This window comes from Podarcis filfolensis (assembly GCF_964270895.1).
Source record: "Podarcis filfolensis genome assembly, chromosome: 13".
Classification (NCBI taxonomy): Eukaryota; Metazoa; Chordata; class Lepidosauria; order Squamata; family Lacertidae; genus Podarcis; species Podarcis filfolensis.
The window spans coordinates 31490466-31517301 of NC_139615.1; the positions used below are offsets into that span (position 1 = coordinate 31490466).

Consider the following 26836-nt stretch of genomic DNA (forward strand, 5'->3'; position numbering starts at 1 on the left):
GACAGGCTTGGAACATTTATCAAGGACTGAGAAGGAAGCTCTGCGAAACCATAATTCTGAATTAACTTGCTACAGGCTATTTAAAACATTTAACCTTGTGGTTCCATTAGTTTTATGACTTTTAAAATTGGCTATTATCACGGTGAGTATTTGCAGTTGGAAATTGTTCTGCGAAAAGAAAAAAGAAAAAAAGCAGCAGCAGCAGTAGTAGAAATAATAATAATAATAATAATAATAATAATAATAATAATAATAATAATAATAGCATCTTCTCTAGAAGACGGTTTCTTCAGTGTCATTAATATATTAACCAGCAGGCTCGTGTGTGGCTTTCTTTAAAATGTACTGGGATTAACTGGACACTACTGAAGAATAAAGTGGTGCCTCAGGTTACATACACTTCAGGTTACAGACTCCGCTAACCCAGAAATATTACTTTGGGTTAAGAACTTTGCTTCAGGATGAGAACAGAAATTGTGCAGTGATGGTGCAGCGGCAGAAGGCCCCATTAGCTAAAGTGGTGCTCCAGGTTAAGAACCGTTTCAGGTTAAGAACGGTCCTCTGGAACAAATTAAGTACTTAACCCGAGGTACCACTGTATTGAAATGCATTTTGTGGCAATTCCCTGAACAGTCAACAGGTGGATCTATTATTTAATTTCACTGTGGGTTTGTGGTGGTGAATTAGGTAATTGCCCAGGAATAGCAATTATTAAATTAAATGGATTCTGCTCTTGTATTTACCCTACCCCATTCCCCAGCTAAGAATGTTTGGAAACTAGAACCAAAAATAACTGGGGACTAGAAGATTGAGACTGAGGCAAGGACAGGTGTGGTGTGACCCAAGTGTTGTCTGCGTCATGTCCTACAAAAGCATACCATCCTGGGCACCTCTTGTTTAGTGGGTATGCCACCTGGCACCTGCTTTTGCTGACTCCAGCAAAAGAGATCCTGTTTCTTTGGCTCCAAGTTGCCGAGCACCCAGCGGTTTCACACTTTGACTCTCTCAATTGCCGAGGACAGAGCTGGAGACCTTCCAGTAGTTTTTTTGTAGCTGTTGGAACAGAACTGCTTTTCTGCTGCTACCGAGGGCAGGGTTGACTTGCCCGCTGGACTTCAAATCCCAGCTGGGGATTTATGGCGTTCACAAGTCTTGCGACAGAGACATTTTTCACAGCTGATGAACAGTGGGGGGTGGGAGGAGGAAGTATGAGAGAAGGAGGCTTGGAGCAGGATTCTACATATGATGCGACTAACTTCAGTACTATCCCCCGCAGATTTGTGGTATCGCTGGGCAGGAACAAAGACAAACTACACTTCTGTGCAAGCATTCTGAAGAGGCAGGCCGAGCTCCAAGTTTTATTTAGGGCACAGGCAACAGAGCATCTCAGCATCACTCATTCATGCAAACGTTCACCTAAAACGAAGGAAGTAAGGCATGCCAACTTGGAACCTAGGAGTGCCGTATCTGGCTGCCAATTCAGCAAAAACTTGATTTGAGCTTTGCCACTGAATAAACCATAGTTACCATGAGCAAAACATTTTTGCTGCAGACAACAATATGTATATTTCCGGCCTTCAAGGACAAGAGTGAGTACAGGTTGCTTGAACTGGCCAAGAACTAGGCATTGAAACTAGTGAAGTGTGTATTGCCAGATGTGTAAGTTCACCCTGGAGCAAGATGCAGGGGACCTACAAGACTACAACTCCCATCTTTCCCTGATCATTGCCAGGCTAGCCAGGGATGATGGGGACTGGAGACTTACAACATCTGGAAGGCCACAGGTTCTCCGCTACGGCAATATGTCAAGCAAAACAAACAATAATATGATGCAAGAGATACAAACAAATCCATTAAACATAAAGTGAAACTTTGTAACATGTTAAAAATCAATAAAATGCCTATACAGTGGTACCTCGGGTTAAGAACTTAATTTGTTCTGGAGGTCCATTCTTAACCTGAAACTGTTCTTAACCTGAAGTACCACTTTAGCTAATGGGGCCTCCTGCTGCCGCCGCCGCCCAATTTCTGTTCTCATCCTGAAGCAAAGTTCTTAATCCGAGATACTATTTCTGGGTTAGCGGAGTCTGTAACCTGAAGTGTCTGTAATCCGAGGTACCACTGTATAAGGAGGAGAAGGAGAAACTAACACTGAAAAAGAGCCCATATCGAAACAAAACTTATCACGCAGCAGATAAATTTAAAGCTTGCTTATATTAAAAAAAATGTATTTTTACAATACTGTTATGAATTGGTGGGGGCAGACTCCCCATAATTCCTGGATTCAGTAAAAGCTTGAAATAATCAAGTTTTGATTAAACTTTGCCAAACATGGCAAGGTCCCTTGCATTTAGTTATGCTAAAGAGCCAATCCAGCTCTTCAGAGCCAACTGGATGGGCCATTAGCAGCAACAAAGGTCAGTGTAGGCCCATCAAAGACACCATCAGAGGGCAAGACTGCTGGGCAAGAAGGCATGGGGCCCCTTCTTTGCTGGGTGCTAGTGGGCAGAGGCAAAGACCAAGTTGAGGGTTTCAAGTTTGAGTGACAGGCTGGAAGAGGGCCTTGGAGTCTGTTAGCAGCGAGAAGGAAAGGGAGGGGCAGAACTGGGGATGGCAGCCTGGAAGTAAGAGACACAGAAGGTGGCTTTTTGCTGTCTTTAGAATCCAGTGCTGCCCTTAAGAGGTACGTCAGACTCTTATAGGAAGTGAATGCTCTGCAATCCCTCCATCTAGGTGCAGGTTGTATATATGTGTAAATAAAACCATATCTCATAAAGACACTGCAGTCTCTGTTGTGTCTCGTTGTCCTGAAAAGGGAACACAGACCAAGTAAACACACTTGCAACCCTTGGAATCTCGCACCACCCATTGAGATTGGGATGGTGTGTAACAATACATTGCTCTCTTTTTCCCCCGTTGTATCTTCACAGTGTTAAGGTTTATTAACTTGCTCTTTAAAAATTAAAGAAATTAAAAGTTGAGGTTCTGAAGATTAGAGTTCTGTGTCAGGTAGCTGAAAGAGTTTGCTGCTGTTTGAAACCAACCTTGGCATCTATCAGGAAGTTAAGGACTGCCCTCTTCAACCTGTGTTTCCTCAATAGTGGCTTGCGAAAGATAGGAAAGATGGAAATATGCAGAGAGGCACAAAGCCAAAAGAACAGTCTTTTGGCAGCGCGGAGCAAAGTGTAGGCTTCAGAATCAAAGAAACAAACATGGTTTCTTCAAGTCTCAACAAACACTGGCCGCATGCAGCTCTGAAATTTTCTGCGTCTCTCTTTGTGTGTGTTTTGGAGTGGAGACCTTTTGCCTGGGCATGTTCTGCAGTTATTACTTTAGGACCTTGTTTCCGTTTGCAGCAAATATATGTTTCCCAGGCTGCTCAATGAGCTGCTCCCCAACTCGAGTGCTCACAAGACTTTTCCTGCTCCCAAACGTATTTCAGCCACACCTTCCTCCGGGGCCTCAGTTTATGCAACTACTGGCAGGATATTGAGCATGGGGAGTTGCACGCACCAAACGACATTTCCTTGGGATGATTCAGTGCACAGCCGTTGCCCAACTTTGGCCTGACCCCGATTACATTCAATTTCTCAGGGTGCATGGCATATGAATTTTGCACCATATGGATGTCATTCCAAGGTGCAAACCATCAGAAAAACAACAATACTTCCATTGTGGTCTAGGTGATGGGAACGAAGGCAAAGGCTTGCAAAGCTGAAATTAATTAAGAGACAGATCAAAACAAGCTGGTGCGAGGCAGCACCTTGAATTAAGAATCAGGAAGGTTATGTAAACACCAGAGATTTGAACCACACAGCTTCTCCCCCCCCCTCAATAATCATGGGAACTGTAGTTTACCCCACACAGAGCTGCATTTCCTAGCACCCTTAACAAACTACAGTTTCCAGGATTCTTGAGGAGGAGTGATTTGTTTTAGATGTGCTTGCGCTTTCTGAATCTCTCCTCTGCCACCCTCTCCCTCCTCATCTGCAAGATGGTTGAATAATAATGATGACACACCTTACAGGGTTGTTGGAAGAATTACTACTAGATAATGCACATGAAGTGCTTTGAATACTTGAACGTGCTATAGAATTTATTTATTTCCTTCCAACCTGAATTCTACCCCTGCTGCAGAGCTCCCTCTGCCCTCCCCATAATTTGCAATTATGAATACTATGAGATTTGGAGAATGCAATAAAGGATGATGTAACCAAGGTATTAAAACACTGACCAAGTTCACATGTCACACTAAGTCAAACCATAAGCCGAATCACATCTCTTTAAGCTGATTAATTTTGAAGTACCGTACTTGCCTCACAGTGCAATTCAACACATGTCTTCTCAAAAGCAATTCCAATTTGGTTCAATGGAACAAACTCTCAGGTAACAATGTACAATATAGGATAGCAGCCAGGCAATGCAATCCTATCTATGTTTACTTGGAAAAAAGTGCTTCTGTGTTCAGTGGGCAAAATTCCCATATGAGTGTGCTTTATGAGTGCTGCCAAATGTCTAAAAGTGATACTTTTTAAGATTCAAAATATGAATTCTGAATTTTGCATTTTGTGCAAAATTTTGGGTGGTATTCAACTTACCTATTGAAATGAATGGACCTACCTTAGTCATGTTTAATGAGTTTACTGTAAATAAAACTTCATTGACTACCACCCTTCCTTCCCAGTTCTATTCTGGTCCTGAATTTTATATTTATAAATCTGAAATTTATTTTTCCACCGCTAACATGCCCAACGTGACAGATGCAAGTGACTTGGCAGAGCATGGCAGGAACAGCCTCATTCTTAGAGTTTTTGCAGTTCACAACAACTCAGTTTTCTGCAGTGCAATGCAAAGCTCAGGCAGCACGACGGATCCCTTGCTCTTCTCAGGCTACGGTCTTTAAACGGACAGACACTCGAGATCTGAATAAGCCATTTGAAACAAACAAACATCCCTTGATTGAGGCAGAACAAGAAGCCAACCTATTCCAGGAATAGATCTATCTATTCCAAATGTGCTTGCACTGTGCCAAACCAAAGCTTATGCCTTCCAACACAGGAGGCCTATAACTTGCTCACAGACTGTGGCCAGAATATGCGTGGAGGCTATTTTTTAATGGAAGGTGAAAAGATGCCTCTCTAAGCAAATTTGACCTCTGCAGCAACATGCAATTGGCGCCCCTCCCCCAAGGTGCTAACAACTCTCTTCAGGAACTTCAACTATCAGCCCTTTTCAGCTCCATCCCAAGAATGCAGAACATTTCAACAGAATGTTGTACTACGTATGTATGTATTAACAACACACTCTACAACATTTATCTGATAAAAATAGGTTTGTCCTATTCCTTAATAATAAAAATGTTTTTATTATTTATCCCCCGCCCATCTTGACCGGGTTGCCCCCCCGCTCTGGGCAGCTTCCAACAAATATAAAACCATAATTAAGCATTAAAAAACTTCCCTATACCTATGCCTTCAGATGTCTTCTAAAGGTTGGCTCGGTGGTGGCATAACTCCATACCCCCCAACATTTCTCCGATGAAAATAGGGATGTCCTACCATACCCTTCAACAGTTCTGCGGTGAAAATAGTGACGTCCTAAGGAAAAGTGGGACATTCCAGGATCAAATCAGAAACTGGGACTGTTTCTGTAAATCTGCATCTGCCCATGGAAAATAGGGACACTTGAAGGGTCTGTAAAGACATTTTTATTTATCCCTTCTCATAGTAATAATACAATGGCGTAATTAATCTATTTTACAAAGACAAAACAAAACAGAGAAGTGAGGTTACAGGAAACCAGACAGAGGGCCGTCTTGGTAGTGGCGCCCACCCTGTGGAACACCCTCCCTTCAGATGTGAAGGAAATAAGCAGCTATCCTATCTTTAAAAGACATCTGAAGGCAGCCCTGTTCAGGGAAGTTTTTAATATTTAATGCTGTACTGTTTTTAACACTTGATTGGGAGCCGCCCAGAGTGGCTGGGGAAACTCAGCCAAATGGGCAGGGTATAAATAAATAAATAATAATAATAATAATAATAATAATAATAATTATCATCACAAAACAAAACCCTTCCCTTTCTTCTGTATGTAGTGTAAAGTGCATTTCAGGGAACCAAGCAAGCAATAGTGGTGAATTTATGGTTACCAGATTTTTTTCAATGAATCCAGGGACACTTTTTTTTTTTTTTTTGAAGCTCAGTAGCAACAGGGAGTCAGTAGTGGGGATGGTGAGGCAAAAGACCCTGGGCCCAAGCACACATGCATATTGTATAAAGGTGCAAAGCCCTTCTTTTGCACCCTGTGAAACATAAATGCACAGAGTTTTTTTAAAAACTGGGCAACGGCCGCCCACCCACGATTCCCGAGCCTCCCCTGATCAGTCACAACAAAGGAGGAAGGGGGAAGGAGATCTGTACCACCGGACGTCCCCGGTTCCCCTCTGGCAGTGGCAGCAGCAGCCTCAGCAGCCCAGAGCCAGCCTGGTAGTGCAGTTGGCTCTGGCTGGCTTCAGGAGCTGCCCGCTGCTGTGGTGCCCGCCTTTTTTCCTCTTCGGAAGTCCCCAAATGATGTGTTGCGCACAAGACACATCATATGGGGACTTCCAGTGAGGAAAAATGGTGGGTGTCATGGCAGCGAGCAGCTCCTGAAGCCAGCCAGAGCCAACTGTGCTACCAGGCTGGCTCCGGGCTGCTGAGGCTGCCGCTGCCACGTTTCCCAGGGACAGATTTGCAAATCTGGGGACATTCCGAGGATGGAACTTGTCCGGGGACAGATTTGCAAATCTGGGGACTGTCCCCGGGAACTGGGGATGTCTGGTAACCCTAGTAATTTCCACTGGACCTGATGTGGTTGCTAGGTCACAGGGGTGTGGCCAAATTGTTCTTGTTTTATGCCCATTCACCTTTGCAAAGATACTGCGGATACTTAAGCACTGCAGTTTTACAAACAGCACCTTACTAAACTGAAAAGTGCCATACTTTATTTCAGAAGGGGTCCTTGCTGTCACAGTTGCTTCTCCACTGGGAGAGGAAGTTGTGTGGCCTCCATCTGTTGTGGTTCTCTCCCTATCTTCTTCCTTTGCAAAGAAACAAGCATTTCAGTTTTATCAATGCCTAGTACCGAAGTGTCTTACCTTGGTTTAGAAGGGGTCACTGCTGTCACTGGATCACTGCTATTCTAGACCATATGCTACTAGATTTTTGTTTCATTTCTGCTGTAAGACATGGCTAGTCAGCACCCTTAGCCATGGCTAGTTGGCATCTGCCAACGAGGAAGTTCTGCTTGTATTTAATAAGGTGTCTCTGCAGCTGTAATGTCAACCTAAAATAGAAACTTTTCATCACCAGTGAGCCACATGATGAATGGAATCATGGCTATTCTACCAAAATGGCAAGGAAAAAAACAACCAACCAGAAGCAACTGGCTCTAGCATAAACAGATAGTAATCACTGTAACGTTAAGGAAATCCAGTCAAGAGACTAGAATGGTTCCAGGCCCGATTTCACACTGACAAAAATAGAAGCCGATGTTACACTCAGACAAGGAACAAATTAACTATTTTCTTGGGGAACTATTGCTGTATTTTAACAGAAGCCTAAGATCGGCCTCAAAAGTTACAGCACTTCTTCTGAACTGCCCTAGAGGTTCACACTTCCCTTTCAGATTATTCACACCTAGCCCCTGAGGTACCTAAAGAGATTTATGGTGGGCTCCTGAGTCTACCAAATTAGTAGACCAGTTACAGATCCTCCAAGTGCCCCTATTTTCCAGGGATGTGCCTGATTTAGAGAAGCCATCCCGGTTTCTGAATTGTCCCACTTTCCCTTAGGATGTCCCTATTCTCATTACAAAAATGTTGGAGGGTATGAAGTTATCCAACCCCTGAGCAACCTGAAGTCATTTCTGTATAGGGAAGTTTTAAAATGTTTAATATCTTATTATGTTTTTATATATGTTGGAAGCTGCCCAGAGTGGCTGAGGAAACCCAGTAAGATGTGTGGGGTGTAAATAGTAAAATATTGTTATGGAATACGACGTCCCTATTTTCATTATCAAAATGTTGGAGGTTATGCAGTTAATGCCATTTATTGAGCTGACGGTAATAATAATAATAATTTTATGTGTACCCCACCCATCTGACTGGGTTGCCCCAGCCATTCTAGGCAGCTTCCAACATATATATATATAAAAACATTAAACATTAATAAAGTATTTAGAGTGCATAGTCCAAACCCAATAGATATATTTGCCAGTATAGGTTAAAAAAAGAGAAAAAGGTAAAGGACCCCTGGACGGTTAAGCCCAGTCAAAGGTGACTTATAGGGTGCAGCGCTCATCTCGCTTTTCAGGCCAAGGGAGCCGGCGTTTGTCCACAGACAGCTTTCCAGGTCATATGACCAGCATGACTTCTTCTTCTTCTTCTTCTTCTTCGGTGATCACTCATAGCAGAGTAAGATTGTCTTCCATAAACATGGTTTTAACAATGAGTCCCTTAAGTGACTGTGGAGGCCAATTCTGGATCCACACGTCCTTCCACAGTGGGGACATTGGTTTCTGGGTGGGAGTTGATCACGGTGTGGATTTGCCAAGCATGCCTTCCTCTTAGCACGTTTCTCCCTTGTGTCCTGAGTTTGAGTGTCTTCAAAGCCCATGACACCTTTGGTAAAGGCTGTTCTCCAATTGGAGCACTCGCAGGCCAGTGTTTCCCAGTTATCGGTGTTTATACCACATTTTTAAAGATTTGCCTTGAGACAGTCTTTAAACCTCTTTTGTTGACCACCAGCATTACACTTTCCATTTTTAAGTTCAGAATAGAGTAGTTGCTTTGGAAGACGATCATCAGGCATCCGCACATGACCAGTCCAATGAATTTGATGTTGAAGAATCATTGCTTCAACACTGGTGATCTTTGCTTCTTCCAGTACACTGATATTAGTTCGTCTATCTTCCCATGTGATGTGTAAAAATTTTCAGAGACACCGTTGATGGAATCTTTCGAGGAGCTGGAGATGGCGTTTGTAAGTGGTCCATGTTTCACAAGCATATAGTAAGGTTGGTAGTACAATAGCTTTGTAAACAAACATTTTGGTTTCCCTGAGAATGTCCTGGTCCTCAAGCACTCTGCACTTCCATTGGGAGAAAGCTGCACTTGCAGAGCTCAGGCAACGCTGAATTTCGGCATCAATGTTGGCCCTTGTGGAAAGATAACTGCTACTGGCACACGAAAGACCGTGACGAGTGCCAGAGAGCACAGAAACACTGTTTACCTTCCCACCGCAGCAGTACCTATTTATCTACTTGCACTGGCATGCTTTCAAACTGTTAGGTTGGCAAGAGCTGGAACAGAGCAACGGGAGATCATCTTGTCGCGGGGATTCAAACTGCTGACCTTCTGATCGGCAAGCCCAAGAGGCTCAGTTATTTAGACCACAGTGCCACCCGCATCCCTGTATAATGGGCCCCAGACCCCAGAATTAATGAGACGCAAGGGCAAACCTGTTTACTTCAACCAACATTTCTTAATATATTTTGGACTTACAGTATCTTCATTGCTCAGATTTCCAAACGTGCTTTGAGATGCAGCTAGGGAATTGGAGATGAAGCGGAGTTGGGACTTCCGGGTTAGCGCCATCGGCGAATGGCAGAGTTCCTCCGATCGGAGGAATGGGCTCCGTGGAATTTGGGTCTTCCCGCCGCGGCGAAGGCGGGGACCCGCTAGAAATCCCAGGCGGAGGAGCCTGGGAACGTGGGGTTCGGCAGAGCACCAAAAGCGCCTCCCCTACTCGCGGGGAAACCCATTTTGGGGTTCCGGAGCGAAGTGGGGTGAGCAGCACAGTGCTGCGAACTGACTGCTACTTTCACGGAGGGAAGCCGCACAGCCATCGCCGGAGAGCGCTGACTTTTTCCTGTTGACAATTGGATTTTAAACAAGTACCTGTGAGTAAAAACGGAAAATTGGACTAAGAAACTCTTGAATTAGGCACCGAAGCGGGAAGGTCTAAACAGGAAGTCCGCCTTCCGCTTTTTGTAAATAGACTGAAGCAAAAACCTTGCAATCTAATAGCCGGGAAAGTTGTTTTAAAGATTGAAATTTCCTGCATTTACAACTAATAAACCCCCCCTGGAAGCAGGAGAAAAGGGGGGGGGGGAATTTGACTGTTTAAGCCTGCAGGAGAGAGAGTAAAGGAAAATAAGTTTCCATCGCCCCAAACCTGGGAACGGGGTGTGAGGACAGAAATTTATGGAGACGTCCATTGATTGAAAGTGGAGCATTTTGACAGATAGTCAAGAAAGAGAAACAAATTAACTTCAACGCTGCTTTCTGCATTTTAAAGAAACAAAGTATTCGAAAATCGAAAGTAACTTTCCTTTGCTGGATACGTTTCAAAGATGGATACAAATAGAAATTGTGTCCCCTAGAGGGAGCTTGTCAGTTTGTTGCTGCAGTTTATTTGGAGACCTTACAGCTGCGAGATTGAGATCATGGGACCAGCCGTTTGACCTTGAATAGAAATGTGCTGGGAGGAAGTTTTGGTGTCTGCCCTTGGCAAGACAAATGCTATGCTGGAGCAGTTGCATGAGAGGATAAATTTGATGAATGAGAAGTTGGACTTGATGACTGCCGTAGCCAGTGAATATGAATTAACGGGAAACAAAGATAAAGAAATTATACAGGGACCAATTCAGGAAACTGGTTCGACTGGGCAAGTCCAAGGGCAGTTGAAGATGGAGGAGGCTGTGACTGTATCTCAAGCAACATGAATGGAGAGAGCTGAAGCCCTGCAGGAGCAAAAGTTGCTGTACTGGAAGATTGAACTTGAAGTAGGCTTGGAAGTGCCTGGAGTTAAGGAGGCTCCTACCTCCGGTGGGACTATGAAACATGTTGACAATTATTTTTTGGAAGACTACCTTTTGGATTATAACGACGATGATGGGGACTGGGACTGTGGGGAATGGGCTAGTTTGATGAAGGAAAATGGAGATTATTACCGGTTGGAACTCCCCAGAGACCTACTTCTCAAGGAGAAAGGGAAGAAATTAAGAAAGAAATCAACAAAGGGCAAGGAAGAGTGTAAGTACAAACAAGAAGAAGAAAATCAGCAGAAGGGGCATAGAAGAGACTTAAGGGCCTCGGACATAAGGTCACCAGGTTGATGGACTGGATATGGACAGAAAGGACTAACATAACCCGAGACCAGGAAGAAGGGACGTTGGACAAAAACTAGAGAAAAAAAAAGTTTATAAAAAGGGAATTTCTTTTTATTTTTGGAATTAGTGTAATACTAATGAAATATTTGGGAAAATGTTGGAAAGGAATTATTTGGCATTAGTAAAAAGGATTTAAGGATTTATGTATAAATATGGTTTAAATTTTGAATTTTAAAGTTTTTAAGGTAAGATAAAGTTAAACAAATTAAGGTAAACTGAATAACAGAACATGGTAAATGATGGAAAGGATTTGTTGAGTTAATTAAATAAGACAGACTGTTAAGACAAAATATTTAAATAAGAATTGAGAAATATGGGAAGAATTTGCTGAAACAATGAATTAAATTAGAATACAAAAAGGGAGGTGTGAGGAAGTCAAGAAACAAGCAGATGAAAAGATGTAATTTGAGAATTGTGTTTTCTTTGTTTTTTTCTTTATGTTTTATCTTTTTGCTTTTATGTTGTATTTTTCTTTTTTTTATATATGTACTTTTGAAATTTTGAATAAATATCATTGGGAAAAAAAGAGATGAAGCGGAGTTGTTGCTTCTTTGAGGGATGCTGCAGAAAATTTGTTTTAAATATTGGGTATCATACAACCATCCACAGAAGTGATTTCCAATGTCAAACCCTCTACAATTGTGGTTGCTGTACTCCAAGCAATAAGCATCAATATTTGCTTCTCATAATTCTCTCTACTTTCAAGAAGCAAAATATTTCCTTACTGGCAGTCATTACAGCAGAACACAACTGGAGATGAAGTAGTTTCAAGCAAGGAACGTAGATTTTTCATTTCTTGAGGCAAGTTGAAACTGAGGATCTTGTTCAGTTTTCTAACATGTGACTCCCTGGTAAACTTGATTCTCTTCACTTGGTTTAAATCCTTCTCCTGAGGACCATAGAAGGGAGGTGGGGAACTGCACAGTTAGGTAAAATACAGAAAAATATTCTGCATGGAGGCAGAGGGGTGGTAGCTCCTGGCAACAAAAGCAAGCCTTTCGGATTGAGATTGGCTGAGTGGTACAGAAAGCTAATTGATAGAAAAGTATCCAGGATACCGTCTCTATACTGAAATTGATTACGGAAGGATGTGTAGAACAGAAAAGAGTGGGGCTTTGAGATTTTGGGGGAAACTTAAAAATAAATTACTGGGCACTTTACTTGGTACAGCGAATTCCAGTTGCCCTCATGGACCTGGGTCCACTGGAGTCAATAGCGGATCTTCTAAATCTTTGTCTTTCTCAGATCCAGGACATATATTTAATCCCAAATGCAACCCAGATCCACTGGCTTCTCATATTTGTACGTCTGTTTTTCTCTCTTTAGGATGATAGATGGCAGGGGCTCTCTGCAGAGGGCTACTATAATGAACAATGAACCATCACTTAGCGTTGCCCCAAAGAGGAAATAAATCACCAGAAAATGAGGACACAGTTTTGTATAAAATGCAAATTGAGAAATAAATGCAAATTGAGAAATTACTGTAATTCAAATAGAAATACAATACATCTCACCATACAGGGAAGACTGAGACAAAGTGACTGAGTAGGTACACGTCTGCTTGCCTGGTGCTGTTCACTGTTGATAGGCAACTCTTCCCTATCTTTCAGCTGGACTTGGGCTAGGTAGCCCTTCAAACAGAGAATGGTCCTCTGTAAAGTAAGACACATGGCCACCCTAAACTTACAACTCCCGTCATCCCTGGCTATTGGCAATGATGACTGGGGCTGATGGGAACTGTCAATTGAAAAATCACGTTTTTGTGGAAAAAAAGCTTGGGATGTCCTGGTCTTTACTTTTTGAAAAATGGCAGTCCTAGACTGCTAGCCAGTCAGAGTTTGGCTGCAGGCCTGCCAAGCAGGATTCAGTAGTCTGAATCTGTGGAAAGGCTGAGGCCTACTGAATACTCATATATATGAGCTGGAGATAATCTACTGCATTTCCCTAGAAAAGAGAAACGCCCATTTATCTCATGAGGAGCTGGTTCATATTACTACACCCATTTTTATCAGCTGTCTTCGAATTACACTTCAGAATCTTTGTTCTCACCTGCCTGCCCCAAATTCTTGTTGCGTTGCCTCAGGACTTGTGCTAAATTAGTATTCTTTCTCTGTCTTTCATGCTCTGTGCTAACTTATATTTAAAACAGCGAGATAGCACTTTGAACTGAAATTAAACCTTCTGAAAAACACAGTTTTCAGAGATAACAGGAACTTAAACCACCCAATTCCCTTCCTGTTCCCTAGATAAAAACCCCTTGCCTTTCCCCAACCCCGATAAAGGGGATAGTATGATATCCCAGAGGGGACATGATCGCTACTTTTTATTTTGCTGGCATTTGAGATTTTAATTAGATTAGTGGTCATAACCAGAAGGGAGATGTGCAAGTGTTCCTGGTTCAATTACAGGTTTCCAGATTATTCTGTTCATTCAGAGGGAAATGGTAAACATTTAAAAGTGGAATGGAAATGGAATTGACTTCTGCAGGTTTCAAGAAAAGGCAGGGGAGAGGCTCTTTGGGTAACCTAGATTCCTATTAAGCCAGGTTTAATGTTCAACAAATTAATACTTAAGGCTGCAATATGATATCTCCATTTACTCAGTAGAGTAAGCCCCATTGAGCTCAGGACTTCCTTTTTTGGCTGCATACAATCCATACATTTAAAGCCCATTTTGTTGTTGTTTAGTCGTGTCCGATTCTTCGTGACCCCATGGACCAGAGCACACCAGGCACTCCTGTCTTCCACTGCCTCACACAGCTTGGTCAAACTCATGTTCGTAGCTTCGAGAACACTGTCCAACTGTCCTCTGTCATCCATCTCGTCCTCTGTCATCCCCTTCTCCTTGTGCCCTCAATCTTTCCCAACATCAGGGTCTTTTCCAGGGAGTCTTCTCATGAGGTGGCCAAAGTATTGGAGTCTCAGCTTCAGGATCTGTCCTTCCAGTGAGCACTCAGGGCTGATTTCCTTAAGAATGATTAGATTTGATCTTCTTGCAGTCCATGGGACTCCAGCACCATAATTCAAAAGCATCAATTCTTCGCCGATCAGCCTTATTTATGGTCTAGCTCTCACTTCCATACATCACTACTGGGAAAACCCACAGCTTTCCCTAAAGAATCATGAGAACTGTATTTTACACCTCACAGAGCTACAATAACCAGCACCTACACTTCCAAGAATTCTTTGGGGGAATTCATGCGATTTAAATATATGGTGTGTACGCAGCCTTAGTTAGTAGCAACATTCTGGCTGCATGATGTGTATAATTCTGTATAGAGCCCATGCACAAACCATCTCAGTGCAAGCCAGAGAGAAAAATCCCATTTCATACGCTGGATTACTTCCATATGTCCCAGTTCAGATACCCAAGGAAGAAAGTCACATGTATTTGGTTTCAGTCACAGAATAACTGATGCCTGTTCTGCTGGGCTACATACGATAAAGAGGATGGAGCAACTCCCCTATGAGGAAAGGTTGAATCACTGGGGACTTTTAATTTAGAGAATAGGTAAGAGGTGACATGACAAAAAAATTCTGCCTACAGAAAAGCTTTTATCCTTTTCTCATTACTCTAGAACTCATGAACATCCTCTGAAACTGAATGTAGAAAGATTCAGGACAAATAACAGAAAGTACTTTTTCATTCAGCACATAAAACTATGGAACTCACTCCTACACAGGACAGTGATAACCACCACTTGGATGGCTGTAAAAGAGGACTTGACAAACTCATAGATAAGATTTTCCATAGCTATTAGCCATGATGGCTATGTTCTGCCTCCATAGCTGAAGGCAGTAATGCATTTGAATCTCAGTTGCTAGAAACCACAGAAGGGAAGAGTGCTATTGTACTCCAGTCCTGCTATAAGGTTTACCACAGGCATCTGGTTGGCCGCTGTGAGAACAGGGTGCTGGCTCAATGGGCCTTGGGCCTGATCCAGCATGTGTTTTCTTATGCTCTTACACTCTTGTGCACACACACAGGATGTACATATGACTGATGGGGATACAAATTGTCCCTCTCTGCTCATCTGGGTGGCAGGCTGGGTTGAGAGGGTCAAACTTCCCAGATCCCATTCCCAGCACTGTGTCTACTTTAATCCTCCCTTGTTGTTGCTGACAAAATCATTTGGGTTTTTTTTTTGGGGGGGGCAGAGTTTTTTGCTTGGGAGCTGTATTAGGCTCACAGGCCAAGGATTAGCCACGCCAGCTAAAATAGGACTAGGCTGCGAGTCTCCCATTGAAATCAGTAAGGTGTTGACGCTGCAATCCAACGCAGAGACAGGTTTCAACAGTTCACCTAACTCAGCATAAAATACTCATCCGGCTCTTCCAAACATAAAACTGCGCCCACTCAAAATACGTATGGGAGATCTGGGATAAAAAAACCAAAGCCTGCTTTAATACCTAATTATGCTGTCATAACTAAAAAAAACCATAAACCCAACAAGCCAAAGGTTTTCCTTAATTATGCTTTTTCCTGATGCTTATTTGTACAGGCGCGTGTAGGCTTTTTTTTTTTTTTGCAAAACGTTGTTTTCCGGGGTGCCTTTTTCTGGTCTTTTTTTCGTTGCCGTTCTTCATTTCTGCAGAGAATTGAAGGCTAGAGGGGCGGCGGCTGCCGCGCTAAGCTCTCGGGAGACAGCTGCGAGGAGATGAGCGGAGGCACCACGTGACCCGCGCGTGCCGCATTTCTTCCTCTAGTCTCGGCGGCGGAAGGCGAGGATGCGCTCGCGACAAACCGCCGCTCCCTCCCTCCCTCAGAAAAGGAGCGTCTTCTCTATCGCAATGCGCGTGCGCGAGCAGCGACCATGCCCTCCCCGCCCCTATCTCTCCCCTTCCGCCCCCCCACCTTTGCTTCGGTTTACTAGTTGACGTCTCTGCCACGAGACTTGTCCGTCACGCGAGTCCCCTCCCCCTCACCCGCCGTAGAAAGAAAGAAAAAAGCCAAGCTCGGGCAACAACAGGGAGGAAAAGGCGCGGGCGAATCCCAATGGCCCGTGGTAGACGTCTCCTAGCTCTCTTCCTCTCAGGCGCCTCGCGGTTGCCGCCGCCGCCCTCCACTACCACCAGCGCGCAGGCGCTCCGGCGCGTGCGTCACGTCGCGAGCGCCCTCCGCCTCCCGGCTCCCCTCCTCGGCCGGGAGGGGGCACAAGCGCGCGAGGCCAAGGGGAGGAGAGAAAGTTGGAGCGCGCACGCGCAGTGGAGGCAGTCCTATCCACGGCCGTCTAAGGAGGGAGGAGGAGGGTGGCGGCGGAGGCAGCAGCAGCAGCAGCAGCAGCGACAGCAGCACGACGACCCACAGCAGGTCAACTTGGCTCGCTCGCGGGAGGCCCTCGCCCCTTCTCTCTCTCGGTTGGGCCAGGTGCGGCCTGCTCCGCCCCATCCTCCTCCGCCTCCTGGCTTCGGTCTCCGCCTTCTGTCACTGGGGGGTCGCTGCCTCCCCCTCAGTGCGCGCGCGCGCTGGGCCTCCCCCTTCGCCTCAGTAGCAGCAGCAGCAGCAGCAGCAACCTCTGCTGCCGCCGTCGCCGCCGCCGCCGCCTCGTCGTTCTCCTCAGCCACCTTCTCTTGCCGTCTCGCTGCCGCCGCCGCCGCGATGCCGGAGAAGCGGCCCTTCGAGCGGCTCCCGGGCGAGGTGCGCCCCATCAATTACGGGCTCTGCCTCAAGCCTGACCTTATCGACTTCACCTTCGAGGGGAAACTCGAGGCCGCCGTGGAGGTAAACGCGGGGCTGGAAGTGGGCGAGGCGAGGCGAGGGGAGCGCGCGCGCGTGTATGTATGTGTGTAAAGATCTGAGGGTGAACGTGTGGGCTTGGGGTGGGGAAAGGAGTGCGTGTAGGGTTCGGGGCGGGCGATGGTGACTGTGGCTTGGAAGGCCCCGGTGTGTGGTGTAGGGTAGGTGCGCCGGGGGAAGAAGGTGGGGAGTTGGCCCCAAGAGGAGGAATGCGGGCGAATAGCTCCGTGATGGATAGAATTGGGGTAAGCGTCGGGTGTGGGGCTTGGGCAGCAGCGATGGGAAGAAGGTGCACGAGTAAAAAGGGGAGAAGGGTTTCTATGAAGTGTAGGGGTGGGATGGAGTATTTTGGGGGACAGTGGTACCTGTTGGGCTGATTCTGGATCATGTTTCTGGTGGGCAGCCTCCCGAGAAGGTTAGTGGTTACTGCTCTTCTGAGATTTTGTATTGTGTGTGCGTTGTGTTGTTGTTGTTGTTGGTTTTTTTTTGGGGGGGGGGAGTTAAGACTTACCTGAGTGGGAAGGTATGCCTGCCTTTGGTGAAAGAGGGAGATCTGTTCTTTGAGTGTGTGCTGTTGGGAAGTACACTTCCAAATTGGGTGAAACTTGCCTAAGATAAGTGTGTTTCCAGGAGTGAAGGACATGTTCTCTAGGATGGGAGGTGGCCTCTTGGCTTCTTCAAGAAGTTGAGAAGATTTTCTGGTTTTAATGAGGAAGTCTAATTCATAAGGGGTGGATACATTCTTGTAAGATTGAATAGGTTGGGGAATCCTGATGTTAGCAGTTTTTTATCTCTGGTCCTGTAGGTTTGGAGAAGGTTTCTTAGTTAGGATGGGAACAATTACTTGAGGAATTTGTGATTGAGGTTCTTCTTGGATTCATGACATATGGTGTATCTTTGACTATGCAAGGAGATTCAAGTAAGTGGTGTAAAATTTGTAGCAAAATGACCTCAGATGGGCAATATTCAATTATTTTGGATCAGAATTATAAAGGAGCAAACCATGAGTTTGGCATGTCTTCTCTTAGAATTAAGGGCAGGAACTTTCTTTGGAAAGGTTTTTTTTTTTTAAAAGAGTGCTGAGCTTGGGAGACTTTTGCCAGTGAGTGTCATGTTGAGAATTATATGTGCAGGACATTCCTCTTGGACTCAGGGTAAGAGATGGGGGACTGTTGGTTCATGCTTTTTAGGGCTTCCTTAATAGGGACTAATATGAGCAGATGAAGGAGTGCCTTGCTCAGCAGTAGGGCTTTTGTGTGATGTGAAAGGTAGTGGAATGGAGTATGTATCTTTCAGTAGGTTGTTTGTATCTGCAGTCAGTTTCAAGTTATGTGATAGTCCGCCTATTAGGTGTGGAAGTGAGTAGAGCTTAGGAAAGAGATGCAAGTGGAATTGTTTCCTTATGTCTTGGTACACATTCTTGTGATGCTCTTTCTTTCCATGTGTCTCTCCTAAGGAATCCTAACAAAACAAAAAAATTCCTTCCAGTAGCACCTTAGAGACCAACTAAGTTTGTTCTTGGTATGAGCTTTCGTGTGCATGCACACTTCTTCAGATACACTGAAACAGTTGGTCTCTAAGGTGCTACTGGAAGGATTTTTTTAAAAAAAATTGTTTCGACTACGGCAGACCAAAAGGGCTACCTACCTGTAACTAGAACTAAGGAATCCTGTTAGTGATCTTTATCCATTGCCTTACATTCCCGTAGGGCAAGAATCATAACAAAGCCTGAAGAAATGTGTGTTTTGTGTTGCTGATATTGTTTTTGTAGTCGGTACTTTTTACTTTTTCCTCAGTATTGTAGTAACACTGCTGTTTTTTCTTAGAATTGGGATTGTTGATTTCAGTCAGCAGAACAGTGGGATGATTCTTGGGTAAAGTTTCTGCACAATGTTAAAATGCAGATGGGATGGATGTTGATAGGCCTGCTTCTTATTTCAGCTACCTATCTGAGAAAATGTCTGTGCAATACACAATCATGACATCAGGTTTCTTTTAATATAGAGGACAGTTTTCCTTGAAAACAGGTGTGTGAGGAATGCAGTTTGCTAGATTTCTCTGGGCTCTTTCCTAATCTGGGATCATTCAAATGAATAAGGTACAGTTTAAGATACCAGGAAGAGCCTCAGTTCTTTGTAACACAGCTCTTTGTCATAGAGTTCTAAAACCCGTCATTAATAATGAATCCTTCATGAGTAAGGCTGGTTAAGTCTCCTGGGGCATAATTCGGTCAAGAGGAGTACTGTATGCTAAACTAGTTCTATTTCTGGCGTATTTTAGATTTGGGGAGGATGGCATGATATAAACTGGAGAGAATTTCTGAGACTGTTGAGAACCTTGAAGATTACCGTACTGTTGGTGAATAAAAGTTATTAAGACTGCAATCCTATCCATACTTATCTGGGACCAGGCCCAATTGAATTGAATAGGCCTGACTTCTGAGTAGACATGATTAAGATTGCACTACAGATAGGAAGGAAATAAAATTTTTTTTAATTGCTTCTATTTCCTTTAGCTAATACGGCAGTCTCCAAAACTTTGCTAAAATACAAACCTATGTCCTGCAATGTTTATTTGCACTTAGTTTCTACTAGCTGGTCTTTAGACTGACATTTAAAATTGGAAAGTTTCAAACATGCTATAATCATACTGGAAAAATGTATATTTCATATGACTCAGCAATTCCTTAGATTTCAGCATTAATTCAGGCAGATGGATCACCAGGAGCCTGGGACTTTTCCTGGTTCAGGCTAGTACTAAAATACCCCACAGTATTTAGTTTTGTTCAGAGTGCTTCAATTCTAAGTCCCAACCAGATAGTTCAGCCATGACATTGAAGCCATGTCTAGAAATCATAGGTGGTGTTGTTCTTGGTGTTTTAAAAAAGGTTTAAACAAAAAAAAAATTTTTTTCTTTCCAGTAGCACCTTAAAGACCAACTAAGTTAGTTCTTGGTATGAGCTTTCGTGTGCATGCACACTTCGTCAGATACACTGCTGCACACTTCGTCAGATACACATGCACACGAAAGCTCATACCAAGAACTAACTTAGTTGGTCTTTAAGGTGCTACTGGAAAGAAAAATTTTTTTTTTGTTTTGACTATGGCAGACCAACACGGCTACCTATCTGTAACTAAAAAAGGTTTGATAGTTTCCTTTCATTCAGCAAGAGCATATCTGCAAGAGCATTCAAGTGAGCTAGTTTGCAATACAAACTAGTTGTTTCAGCCTTTAAGGGTACATGCAAACCAACTGAATTATTTATAAGGGGAAGTATTTTCAAGACACTATAGATATTAAAAGACAAGTTAAACTCCATTATTCAGAAGGCAGCAGTGTCCAGAAAGAGCCCCAACTGACTGGGATGGAGAAAATTTGTTTTGTCCATAACTGGCTTTGTGTCTCAGCAGGAGCAAATTTCACTTTGAAGTGTTGAGCGAGCGTATTTGGCTACATAAGCAGAGCAGGAAACACTGAAAGGTGACCAGTTGTGTAAATACCATGGAGACAACGTGCAGGGAAATGGAATGCAAGTTGTTAAAATGATTCTGATTTTGAAAACAACTCCAGCAGAGAATGGTGTGCATGTTTCCAAGTTAACTGTGGACTGTGGTATGTCTGTTGATGGGGGTTGGGTGGGAGGAAGGGAAGAGAATGAGGCTATAAACGAACCACCAGTTCAGTTAAATAAAAACATGATTTCTCAAGCAAATGTGTTCAATAAGTGTGGTGACACTTGCAAATGTTGGGTGTTAAATTAGGATGGAAAGTAGCCAAGATTGAACAAGGCGTATTAATTATTTCCCCTCCACCTTGCTGCAAAGGTTCCTTGGTCAATTATGCTAGCACCCTGAGACTGGCTTTTGACACTTGTAAAAATCATTTCAAAATGTGCTGTAGTTAGTGGCTGATGATAACACACTTAAAATAAGAGACAATAACATTTTCCCTGTTTGAGCCCTAGCATAGAATTGAGAATGTTTCCAGTAGTTATAAAAGCTAATGTTTCTGAAATGGGCAGTTTGTGGAGAACTAATGTACATGATTTAGCTTAAACTTAGCAAGTTCCATTTCATAGTTTGGGGAAATTCTGGGGAATTTCTGAAATTGCTGTTTTAAAGTATCTTGAGGTAATGTTCAGGAATCCGAATGTGTGTGCTTAACACACTTAAGTTACTTTCTGAAGCATTCCTGACAGTTGTCTTAAGTTAAAATTTATCTTGAAAGCCTTCAGTTGTATAAGAAGGGTCAGAATATGTGCTTAGGTATATGCTAGCAGCTTATAAGGTGGCCCAGTGCCTACAGTATGTCTTGGGGCCTTGATTCAAGTTACAGATTGACCCTGCACTTGCTTAGTGATTTTGAACAAATCCCCAGGAGGAAAATGGGAGTAATATATTTCTGTTGTGGTCAGTGTGTCTAATTTGAATCAACCTCCTATTAGAAGGGAGGTCAGAATGATCTGAAAATAACCTAGAATATCTCTTGATTTTGTATTTTTCAGTGTGTGTAGAAATGAAAAACAAACCTAACCTAATAATGTTGAGTGTCTTGTGAATGATGATTGCGATACATCCTAATCTACAGGACCTGAAACCAGTAGTAATTTGGGAGAAAGCCAGTATTGCTTTGTGACTGCACAGGTTCATGCTAAGTCCTGGGACAAAATACTTTCTCACTTGAAGGTTAAAGGGAGCCAGTGTGGTATAGTGAACAGTGGGGGTAGTGGACTTTGACTAGAGAGACCTGGCTTCAAATCCCCACTGAGCCATGAAGCACATTGCATGACCTTAGGCCAGTCACTATCTCACAAGGCTGTTAGGATAAATCCCTGTGCATGTTGCCCTAAACTCCTTGCATAGAGCATGAGATACAAAGGTTAATAATAAAAAAGTAATAAAATGTTGCCACCTGAGTAACTTGGAGTTAGCCAAACGTTGAAGGAAACATTTTCAGCTGTGTCTTGAAAGTGTAATTTCCTCTACTATTTCACAAGGTCAGTGAACAATCATAGAACAACTGAAAACCATAATGTTAACCCACCAATTTAAGCACCAGATTAGCAGAAGGTCAACACACTTATCAAGTGAAAGAGACTTGTAATAGGAGTTCAGCTGTTGCAGAGAGTTTCCATTGGTGACAACTTATGCACTTCAGTTTCCAATGAGATATGCTAAACGGTGCTTGTAACCTCATTTTAGGACACTAAGTGGCCAAGCATATAAGCTTTTTAATTGAACTCTTTCCTTTGGCAGCTCTCTTGTTCATACCAGCTCTAGAGAACAGGAAACTTTGATCATCAGATATTTGATTATTATTGATGCTGTAGCAAGTCACATTATTTCAATGACTGGTAAATGAGTTACACTTTATTTTCAGCCTTTCATTTTGGCACTGCTTTGTTTTTCTACTTGGTAAAAAACTTGGCATATTGGGAAGAAAAACCCAATGCTGTGGTGTGTTTAAGTGTAATACATTGGCACATACACCAATAGTATGTTAACACAATCACTAAGTTTATTGGTAGCCACAAGAATACTTCCGTGTCTAGTGACCCATTACAGTTGTTGTGCAACATTTTCATTTTTTGTTGAAGAACCATGAAAACACAATTCTTTGTTGATAAGGCAATTTATTATGGCTACGGTACTGGATATACTTACCTGGAGGGACGCGGGTGGTACTGTGGTCTAAACCACTGAGCCCCTTGGGCTTGCCAATTGGAAGGTCAGTGGTTCGAATCCCTGTGATGGAGTGAGCACCTGCTGCTCCGTCCCAGCTCCTGCCAACCTAGCAGTTCGAAAGCATGCCAGTGCAAGTAGATAAATAGGTACTGCTGTGATGGGAAGGTAAACAGCATTTCCGTGCACTCTGGCTTCCATCATGGTGTTCCATTGCACCAGAAGCAGTTTAGTCATGCTGGCCACATGACCTGGAAAGCTGTCAGTGGACAAACGCTGGCTTCCTCAGCCTGAAAGCGAGTTGAGCACTGCAACCCCATAGTCACCTTTGACTGGACTTAACCATCCAGGGGTCCTTTACCTCAAAAAAAAAAAAAAAAAAACTTTCCTGGAAATAGGTTCAGTGAGATTAATGGAAGCTCTGAGTAGATATGTATATTTAATAAATTTGTCCATAAAAATACAGTATTTTCTCATTGCAGCTTAACAACATTTAAACACTGTAAAATTATCTAAAATATAAGCAACATAAACGGAATCACAACAGCAAAAACATAGGATTGTAATGCAAACAGCAGTATTTATGCTAAGTTTAAAAAGTCTCTGGCTCCATTCTTTCATAAGGTATCTCCTCTTTTTATCCTTGAAACTAAAATACTCTTATCTTTGAAATTAAAAAAACAACAACTCTTGAGGCACAGTACAGAGGCAGGATTCCATAAACTCTTACACTGGCTTTCCCCATTGGTGAGCACTCCTGTACTTTCTGTGAAAGCGCTGTTTCTGCCAATGACCACCTCTACTTTCATGCACAAAAAAACCTTTGTGGCAGAAAAGAGAAATGATTTCTTTCCCACTGGGCATTTGGGAGATGCAGCAGAAAGGAGATGCTGCTGGCTTTTCCTGCAACATCAGATGGGAAGAAAAAATGTCCCTTTGGAGGGACTTGAGGGAATGATGCATCAATGGTAAGCACTGGTTTACCACTGTTAAGCAATGATTCAGATTGTAAACTAAGCCATAAACTTAAAACCCCAAAGTGTTTATAACCTCATATCCTTCTCAGTGCTCAGTTGCAAACACCTTGCTGTGCTACCTGCTCTGTATGAGGTTTAGACATCAAAGGATCATGGATACTTTTTTATTAATTTGCAGAATTCCTCCCACAGGGAGTTTGTGGAGGTCCTTGCCTTGAACAGATTTTTGAAACAGTGCAAAATCTTTTTGTATGGATAAACATTTAGTAGTAGGTGATTCGGGAAGGGAAGGAGGAGATATGTAACTTCATGGCTAGTTCTGAATGTCCAGTTCAAAACATAGGCAGAGGTCTTTCCCAGCCTTACTGAGTCTTTGGAGAGCTGTTCCCAACAATACTGGACCAGAAAACTAATTTCACCTTTGACCTTGAAACTGTATTGCAAGCCTGTATTAGAGCCAAAGCATTTTTATGGTGTGACGTATTCTATGAGAATAAGGGTACCAGGTATTAAGGGTGCCTTCCCTTACATTGGAAGCTGACTTTAACTTTGTGAGCAACTGTAAAATAATGCCCTCCAAACTATAATAGGGTAGGTTTCTGCTATGCATATAAGCTGTCAGGAAAATGTCAGATTGTGAATGGCATCTTCTACCTTAAAGGTCAGACAAAGGAAGGGACCTTTTAAAGCTCTTCATTTGTAGTGTCTCATTGGTCTTCTGATTTAGCTGAAGGATATGCTGATGTACTTAGTAAACTTTAACCTGCCTGCTGCTTTTTATAGCTTGCTTGTTCAGTATCTGCCAGGTTTGTAGATCATGCTGATTAGGTGTTAATTTTGTGTTTCAGTTCAGTCTGTTTAAGATGCTGAATATCTTCGACTGTGTGCGTGCAATATATTTGTACACTGGTTGGGCAATAGTTGAAGGTCAAAAATTTTAACACAGTAATATGTTTCCTCCAGAGGTTCTGAAAATTACAGTAACTAGGGGAATGGCTGGGATCCAAAGATCCACACAACTAGTTCAAAAAGGATGTTTGACGGTTTCCTTGAGCTGTAGCTTCTTATGCCACATAACAAATGATTTTTGATAATCTGGGGATTTTTAGAAGTTGTTTGTGTTATAGTATAGGGTGCTTTGCTATTCAAAGAGAAAAAAATATTACTAGGTATGCAAAGGTACTTGGGCATACCTAAAATAGATCTTTGAATACTCGCGAATTGTCTTTTGTAGGTAGCAATATTTCAGGCAGGATATCTTGGAGTTCCTGGCATTCGTGTCTAGCCTGTTGGTCCATTATTTCTAGATCTAGGCAGATTTGGCCCTCCAACCTCTGAAATTCCTGATGTCAGCAACGTTGTAATTAGTTAAACTCAGCCAAGTGGTTATACAAGTTTAAGAACAACTTTTGCATAGGAATTGATTTTGACAAAGATTGTCAAACTGTCATCTGAATGCTGAATTGCATTCTTTTCCTGCATAGAACAGGAGTCTTGAGCGGAGGAAGCTGTTGCTTTGTTTTCTGTTAGCAGATTTACTGCTTGGATACTATAATCCACATTGGATGCAAATCAGTGGGAAAATGTGGTTGCCTAGATAAGGCCTTATAATTACTGTAGCTGCTTTCATTTGTTCACAGATGTGATCTTACAAAGCTCTTTCTGTTGTTGGGTGGAAATTGGTTTGATTTCATGTATTTTGGAGAATAAATAACTTGGTCACAGTCCAATATATTGGAAGGGCTAGCTGTCTGGCATGGACTATAAAGTTGTAAGCAGTGGTGAATTCTGATTGAGGGATTAGCTGCTCATCTCACTGCTCACTCTTCTGGCCTCTACATGCTACTTCTTCTCTTAGAACTTTGTCCTCATCCATACTTTAATGAATAAGGGAACAGATCCTCTTTTGAAGAGCATAATGCATAAGAGAGAATATAAAGAAGGATATATCCTAGGCTAAAGTTATTGTGTGTTTTAAAGTTCAACACACCAATTATCCACACATAGATTGCTGTTATATAAAAGTCTATCTATGTCTAAAATATACCTAAAATGTTAATAGAACATATTATAATAGAAGATGGTGTAATATAAAATATAATGAAAGGCTAACTATTAAAAGCAAGGATACAGAACTTGTGGCCCTCCAAAAATAGCTGGATTATAGCTGCCATCATCTTTGACCATTGGCCAAGCTGGTTGGGGCCCCAACAACATCTGGAGGGCCGCAGGTTCCCCATTGCTCTGTTAAAGTTATTCAGATTATAGGAGCAGTACATGGGAAGTGCAACCTTGCTTCTGCTTCACAACCTCTGTGAATTTTGATACCATCAACCATGGTATCCTCTTGGACTAGTGCCACGGGATAGGAAATTGGTGTGCTCTGTTATAGTTGCTCTAGTCCTGTCTACATAGCTAAATTCAGAGAGTGACATTGGGAGAGTATTTTTTAGCCCTGTGGCAGTTGTGCTATGTGTCGTGCCCTCCAGATGTTGTGTACTACAGCTTTCATCAACCCCAGTCAGGATGGCCAATTGCAAGGAAGACAGGAGTTGTAAAGAACCTCTGGAGGGTACCACATTGACTGCTTTCTATTGAATAACATACAGACTCCACATTCAATCCACTTGACCACAGCTGGCTACTGCTGCTGAAAATATCAACATGAGGTTCTATAATAAGGAACACAGACTTCTCATTTTATGAAAAATGTTTTCACCGGTGCATGGGGATTCTGTATTGTGCATGCACTGTAGTAATGGGAAAATTTTGTTTTGCTCTCATTTCTCAGCATTTTTTCTAAAACTTGCATTTCTTTTTGTAGAAAACTGATATTCCCTACAGTTGTTAAAGCTATCACATGTTTCCTTAATAGTCAGGGCTGGCCTGTCTATGAGGCAGGCACCTCAGGCAGCAGAATCCAAGGGGCACATCCATGGATGCACCTTTCCTGCTGGAGAAGCAAGAAGTGGTTGCAGTGAGTTCTGATGAGATCTCATGAGAGCCCTCAATATTTCACAGATGCCTCTGGATTCATTGGGCAATCTCGCCAGAACCTTGGAAGCTGCAGCTGCAGAACCCTGGTCAGCAAGGCTTTGGTGGAGGTGGCAAGGGGGGAGGCAGGCAGTGCATAGGCAGGGCAGCACCTTCCTATTACACCTCAGCTGGTGAAATTGGACAGGCTGCCCCTGTTAATAGATGTAATCAAGAATGCCATTAGTATTTCCAGTA

General features: G+C 42.9%; 1 protein-coding gene and 1 long non-coding RNA gene across 4 annotated transcripts in view; one reads left to right on the top strand and one right to left on the bottom strand.

The window, feature by feature from the left end:
• Positions 1–257: 257 nt before the first annotated feature.
• Positions 258–15896, bottom strand: LOC310748176. 2 transcript variants are annotated; one of them, XR_014541162.1, is made up of 3 exons: positions 6981–8189; positions 632–3714; positions 258–399 (listed from the first exon to the last, which is right to left on the bottom strand). It is a non-coding gene; the product is annotated as an uncharacterized lncRNA (long non-coding RNA). The 2 variants fall into 2 exon arrangements; XR_014541163.1 differs by lacking the exon at positions 258–399 and adding an exon at positions 12373–15896 and having other exon boundaries at positions 1330–3714; positions 6981–7078.
• Positions 15897–16005: 109 nt separating this feature from the next.
• The window catches only part of NPEPPS (aminopeptidase puromycin sensitive), a 74564-nt gene continuing 63733 nt past the window's right edge, over positions 16006–26836 (top strand). The window contains exon 1 of one of the 2 annotated variants that reach the window (XM_083582551.1): positions 16006–16932. In XM_083582551.1, coding sequence (XP_083438677.1) covers positions 16207–16932 — 726 coding nt within the window. In that variant the 5' untranslated portion in view covers positions 16006–16206. The remainder of the gene's footprint in view (positions 16933–26836) is intronic. The other variant, XM_083582552.1, reaches the window with a different exon arrangement.